Source organism: Ctenocephalides felis, unplaced genomic scaffold (assembly GCF_003426905.1).
Source record: "Ctenocephalides felis isolate EL2017-DRISC unplaced genomic scaffold, ASM342690v1 CF-g0.4_SCAFFOLD_03571, whole genome shotgun sequence".
NCBI classification, from domain to species: domain Eukaryota; kingdom Metazoa; phylum Arthropoda; class Insecta; order Siphonaptera; family Pulicidae; genus Ctenocephalides; species Ctenocephalides felis.
Window position 1 is genome coordinate 4,626,976 of NW_020539725.1, and position 7,312 is coordinate 4,634,287.

Sequence of the window (7,312 nt, forward strand, 5' to 3'; positions counted from 1 at the left end):
AACCGCAAATATATGCAAAAAAATGACGATTGCAATAACTTAATCCTACGGAGAGTTGAAAATGTGGCAAAATCAGTTTTTTCTAAATTGCATACCAAAATTGTTGCTTACCCCTGGTTCGGCACAAGTTGTTCCAATGATTCCGCCAAGAGATGAAAAGTACGAATTCGCGAAATGAAACAGCTGAAGGTTTATAAGCCACGCGCGCGGAGTCAAACAATTGAGATTACCCGACGCGCCTTGTAACCGATTGCAAAACCGACTTGCCCCGCCGCCGCCTCTCCGGCCCTGTTGAATTTTCCCGTACGCCTATGTCTTGGAAAATACGTGATGCGATTACTGAAGATATTTTCTTCTATTTTCCCCTCCGGTTGATTATGAACGCGTCAATGCGCACACTGTGCGTCCGAAAAAGCGAGTTTTTGTACAAAGCGAAAACCGAATACGAATTTCTTGCTTGTAGGTTAAGGAAATTGGTTATTTATGACATCTGGAAGTGTGTGGTAGTTTTATTAAATCTATATCTTTTTAGGGGTTACAGAAAATTAAGCTGGTAAATGGCAAAAAATCGTCATTTTGAAGCAAGTTACTGATGGTTTCGTCTCACTACATAACACATTGAAATATTTGATAAAAATATATTTTCATATGATATGTATTTTCAGGATTACAATTTTAAACTAAGTGTAAGAGACATTATATTTCAAGACAAATTATACAAACAAACCGGTATATGTATCGACTTAATAAATGAGAATTGAGGAGGATAGACTGAGTATCACAATTACTGTTAACGCCTTACTCAAGTCTGGTCTAATGGAATAATATAACTACATTTTATCACTTTCATACAGGATATCAATAATAAACCCTTTTTCTTTAATATAAAATTCAGAAATATAAAAGAATCCCTCATATCATCGTACCACTAATCTATTTTTCTAAGAATCTTTAATCACCTGTTTCCGGTTCAATTCCACGTACCATGGAATCACGGGTTAATACCTGATTGGTCAAAAATGTAATGGGATTTTGCTTGAACCCACAAAAACGAATCAATCAAAAAAATAATATAAAATTGTAAAATCTTTGTAATTTAGTAATGTCTAAAATTTCATCTAACAAACATCATTATTAACTCAAACTTCAACTAAGTAACAAGTATTAAGTCAAAATTCAACTAAGCAACAAGTATTATTTCAACCGTATCACATATCATCTCATTTAAGTCAATTATGTTTAATCAATCTCATCACGTCATTTAAATATACAACAATTAACCTGCTCATCATCTTTTAATCGGTCTGATATAGCTATTATCTATATATATCTGGTCGTAGTCTAATAAAATAAATCGAGTTTTTGAGAGAACGGAGTATCCGATTTGAATGATCTAGAAAACATTCAATTTGTAATGATTGGAAGAAGAGGTGATTAGTTTTTAGCAAAGGTAGGTCCAGCCATTTGGAAGATACAAGGCTAAATGTGCAAAAATGGCAGTTTTTGAGAGAACTAAGTATCCGATTTGAATTATACAAAGAACTTTCTGCTTGTTTCAACAAAATATTTGCTTTTGGGAAAAACAATTGTTCCAATTTTTTTTTCAAAGAATTTTTTTTTTTAAGAAAAAATTTTTTTGCATATCAAAAATATATCAGATTTTAATTTTAATTCTGTTCTAATATACTTTAAACAAATAATTTTAAGTTTACAATTCAGTTTATATAATTCTTATAAATATTAGACAATGTTACAATATTAATAATAATCTATTTGAAAACATTTAATAATACTCGATCATTTCGTTACGGTACGGGAAGTTCCAGCAGTTTGCCTTAAGTTTGCCACCCTACTAGTTGTAATCTATCTTGTCACAACAATTACTGTGTATCAATATAATGAATCCTAAGCAGAATCCTCATTACAATGGTGACAAATGTAATTGTGACTATAACCTGCGTATTTTTCGTTTAACCAGAAATCGCAAGTTTTTTGACACTTGATCCATTTTACGCTACTCTTATTTTCAGAATATAATCTTTCATATCAGATGATGATGCCGGTTTTGAAATCTTTTCTTTCTTGTAATATTATTGCTTTTGTCTTTATCTTCCGTATATTGTGTTAATTCATTTTGTTTTTTTTTTGCATAGGAAACATGTACTAACCGTTTTTACAAGGTTTGTCACAACCGTACTTAACGCACACTTTTTAAAATAGATTATCGTTATGACTGAGCTAAATAATCTACGTAAAAATTAATTACTGGTAATTAACAACTAATGTTCAATTTATAGCAAATAGCAAACAAAGTAATATTCATCTGTATAGAAGTAACAGTTATAATTAACAGAAATCGATCAAAAAAACTTATTTTTGACTTTTAAAAAGCAACGCGATATTAGGACTATTTTAATGTAGGGCGCTGTCTCAAAGCAATAATGGAAACTTGTTTGGACAAACATACTTTAACTTCTCCTTTTTGATCTATCCTAAAATCACTGTAGTTGTTATGACAACTGTCGATACCGTACCCTGGCACAACCCAACCCAGTCTAAAATTGTGACAAGAGAATTTTCAAATTTTACACTACAATTACAATGTATAATTTAATAATTTTAAAATTCATCTACTTTTTGTAGGCCCACGATATTTTAGGCTATTTGTATAGAAAATGAACTATGTTAAAAAAGTCATCATTAAGATAAGAAAACAACAAATCATTATGGAATTTTTTTCGGCCTATTTTTACAAATCAGCACGATTACGAACTGATATTTTATGCACACATTTTAATTTCCAAAATAATTTCAGGGTTTTTAGCAAAAACATTGGCAAAATTATTAGCACTTTTCTGCGAAATCCAAAGAAATGATCGTTTCATAAAACTAATCAACTCGAGTCCTTATTGAGTTTTATCAAATCGCTTCTAAAATTGTAAAATCGTGAAATAGCTTGTAAAATACTTTTTTTAAATTTAAATTTAAATTTTTATTGCATATATTAAATTCCGAAAAAATGTTTCGACACGAGTCAAATACGTTAGTACCAAATATTTCACATACAAATCCTATCATTTCAGTTCGTTTCACTTTATTTTCATTATTTTATTGGGATGAAATTCGGGACATAGCTAATTATTTTCAGCTTTTGAACAAATATTTCATTTTTGTCAAAACGACAAAAATGTATGCACTCTACTAATTAGCGTATAATATTTTTCCATGCGAACTTTTCCTTTTAAATCTGCGAGAGAGCATTATGTGACTACGATAGAATTTTAATTATTTTTCATTTTTAAAAATAATTAATGTTCAATAAAATATCCGCAGGCGTTACTGGATACTATAGGTTCCAAAATATATAAACTATAACCGTATCGAATATCGTAATTGCATTGATATTTATTATTATTCTCTATATAAATTAATTCATTATATTTTAATCACGTTGATGTAAAAGCGGACCATTAACTTTGTTTTTAATTACAACGGATCTGTATCATCATAACGTTAGTTTGGTGTAGTTTATTAAAATACATCATTTTATATGCAATACCGATAACCTGATTACGGTTGTGTAAAAAATCCTATTGATTTGGAAAATGCATATTTATGAACTATATCAGGAAACAAAATATAGTATTTTACAAAATTCTTAAGGTAGAAGCGCGTTAGTTTTTGTTACGAAGAATACTTTTTTAATTCAATAAAAACTTATTATAGAAAATTTTTATTTTTTATAAACAATATGTATGGATGCTATTATTAAAAAAAAATGTTTCAAATGTTTCTTATTTTTGGAAATCAGTTAGTAGCTCGACGTGGCAATTGTGTAAAAGGGCAACTAAGACTGTTTATAACAGTTTTTTTAATTAATATATTATTATCTATTGATTATAATTTATGAAAAAGGTAGAAAGGTAGAAAGTGGCTGTGATTATTAACTTCCCGTAAAGTAAGTTTTGTAATCGTCCAAAAATCGAAATTGAAATTTTTCACATTTCTCGATGTTTTGAAGGTTTCTGAACATTTTGGCATACCTCAGAAAAAATGGATGTGTGTGTGTTATGTATGTATGGATACAATTTTTCGGTCACGTTTTCGGGCGCACGGATCAACCGATTTGAATGGTTCATGAAACATTCGATTCCTATTGATAGGGAGATGTGCTGATTAGTTTTTTGGCAAAGGCAGGTCCAGCAGTTACCGAGATAAAGAGCAAAGAGTGCAGAAAATAGAAATCGAGTTTTTGAGAGAACGGAGTATCCGATTTGTATGATCTAAAAAACATTCAGTTAGTAATGATTCGAAGAAGTGGTTATTAGTTTTTGGCAAAGGTAGGTCCAGCCATTTCGAAGATACAGAGCTAAATGAGCGTCTACAGAGAAGAATACAGAAAACTAAGCGTCTGATTCAAATGATTCAAATAACTTTTTGCTTGTTGCAACAAAATATTTGATTTTGAAAAAAAAAATTGTTTCACAGTAAATTTTTTTTTCAATTTTATTTTTCAAAAAAAAAATTGTATATCGAAAATAAATCAGATTTTATTGTTAATTCTGTCTAAAGTTCTAATATACTGTAAACAAATAATTTACACTTTGCAAATTTGTTTATTTAACTCTTATAAATATTAGACAATGTTACAATATTTATAATAATCTATTTGAAAACATTCAGTAATGTTCGAACATTTCATTACGGTACGGGAGTTCCAGCAATTTGCCTTAAGGCACGGTGACATACACCCCACTAGCTTTTTTTTACTGAATCAAGTAAACATAAATCACAATGGTAGTATATTATTTCACAAATAATCAATTTCTAAAAGAAGTGCGGTGTTACAACTTCGTGCTTGGGCTAGTTGTAATACCTATGATAATTTATTACTTATTTTATGAAAACTTATTTCTTTTTTAATAATACTTTCCATACATCAACGCAAAATATTAAAATTAATATGTATTTTGTCTCCTGTAAGATAATTTATATGTAATCACATCTTACCAGCTTTAAACTTGAAAAAAAATAATTTTGTTAACTTGAAAAGTATTGATCTTATGTGTTACAACTATCTCCAAGGTTTTGTTGCAACTAACCCCATGTATGTGTTTTTTATGTTTAATTTACAACCATGTAAGATATATAAAATTAATATTATTCGTTAATAATAACGCAAACCAAATTTTATGATAGATTAATTTTATATTACTATCAAAAATGACGGACCTGCACAGTTTTGTTTACTTCATTGACCCGCGGGACAGAATCTATAACAACATTATGCAGGGAGATTTTCATGTCCAGTCGAGATAAAAATATGCTTTAACATCGTTTAAAATCTTATTGAAAAACAAATGTTACTAGTTACCCCTTTTACTAGGATATCCCATGCTTTGCTTTAAATCCAAGTTGACAATTGTGTCAACATAACATTTATAAGGAAAATTATATTTGTCAACTAATAGATAAAGAAATTTGTGTTGTACCAAACATTTTAATTTTTTATTTGTATTGTATAACTTTGTAGGACTTTTCAAATTATTATGATTTGTTTGACGCTACTTTGTAATTTTTGCTACAATTTTCGAAGGTGCTGAAAATTCTAGTTGACAGTCTTAATAATATTTGTACTAATATTTGTATTGATATCTATATTGATATTTATATTAATATTGATATTGATATTGGTATTTATATTGTTAATTATATTGATGTTTATTTTCATATTAATAATAATATTGATATTTATTTTATTACTAAGAATAATAATATTGACTACTTAAACATATCGAATGGGAAGTTTATGCAACTTTCCTTAAGGCGAAATTCCACCACCTATACCTAGTTTAATTATTAATCAACTAAACAGTTCATTACAAAATACAAGACAAAAATACAAACAAGAATTAAAATTAGAATAAAAAAACAAATACAAAAAAGAATACAAAAATTTATTCAAATTCTTTATACAATAAAAATTTATAGTAGCATTTAGTCAAAAAATTTTTGGATTGAATTTGCTTGATAAGATCATTTCACTACATTTTAATGTTTCTCTCAGAAATACGAATGAATTATTAACAAAAATAGAAAAAATTTTTATTTAGTTATTTCGGATAATTTTTTTCTAAATCGCATGCCGGAACGGAGCACGATTGATGAATAGATGTTTTACAGTGGACTGCTGTTGGTTATTCACATATCGCGGTCTGGTTGAAGAAGTTGGAAAGTTTGCATCTTGATTATCACTACCCAAAATAATAGGCTTAGTACTGGTACTATGGTTGGGTGGCACATCACCTTCTGGTGCAACGGTTTGCATTATCTGACCCATAGAACAAGCAGGTCTAGGATATCTTCCTTGGCGCAATTGTGATTGGTCACTATGGTCAACTTGTCCAAAATTCTTTCGATCATTTTGAACATGTGGCAGTTCTTTAGGGTTATTGAAAAATCCATCGTATATGACAAAGTTGTTAGACTGGGGAAGCTTTCTTGACAATCCATAATGCTTTTCCAAGAAGTTCAGCAGTTTGGCTGAAGGCCTGTCTATTGCTAAATGGGCTGGTTGTGTATGTTCAACTTTAAGCATATGCTCAAAAAGCATTTTTCCTTTACCAGATCTTTGTTGGGATTCATGGATATAAAAGTCTAGCAAACATATTGGAAATACCTGTTTTTGTTCACCTTTATCATCAAAAAGGTAGAGCTTTTTTCTGCCTGTTTTTAAAATTCCGGTTACATTGCCACGACCACTTTGTCCTTTTTCGTCAATTAACAAATATATATTCTGATCTTTATTTATAAATTTTTCCGCTGTGGTTATTGGCTGAGATAAGTTTTGAGCATTTGCAGATGCTTGACCCAATTTGTTGATAATTTCTTCGATTTTGGTCGCCACGTCATCAGCTGTTTTCTTGTCACCTTTAAAATTTTCTGGTAGTAGGTTGTTATAAATTTTTATGATTGGCGATTTTAAAATTTTATTTATATCAAATTTAAACTCCATTTGGATAAAATGAAATAGTTATGAAAAATATACTTTGTTTTCTATAGTTACAAACTGGAGGTTTATTATTTCATTTCTTTTATTACGGTTTTCATGCGATATTGAAAATGATTACTACTTATAAATTATTGCAAAATTTTAACTGCAAAAACAAATGCAAGTGTCAAGTGCCCACTAAACAAAATCTGACATGAAACTTTGATTCGCAAAATATTTTCTATTTTGACATTTTGTTCAATGCTTTGAAAAATCTAAATCTAAGTCTAAATATGTCGATGAGAAAACAATGTGGTGTGA

General features: G+C 29.3%; 1 protein-coding gene across 1 annotated transcript; it reads right to left on the reverse strand.

Annotated features, from left to right (window-relative positions):
* Positions 1-6,133: 6,133 nt before the first annotated feature.
* On the reverse strand, positions 6,134-7,015 carry LOC113385498 (alpha-tubulin N-acetyltransferase-like). Its single transcript, XM_026623353.1, has one exon. It carries the CDS (start codon positions 7,013-7,015, stop codon positions 6,134-6,136), a length of 882 nt encoding a protein of 293 aa, XP_026479138.1.
* Positions 7,016-7,312: the final 297 nt, after the last annotated feature.

Bases quoted from the DNA above. Each gene is read 5' to 3' on its own strand.
- LOC113385498 (XM_026623353.1), bottom strand. From the start codon at position 7,015: ATGGAGTTTAAATTTGATATAAATAAAATTTTAAAATCGCCAATCATA.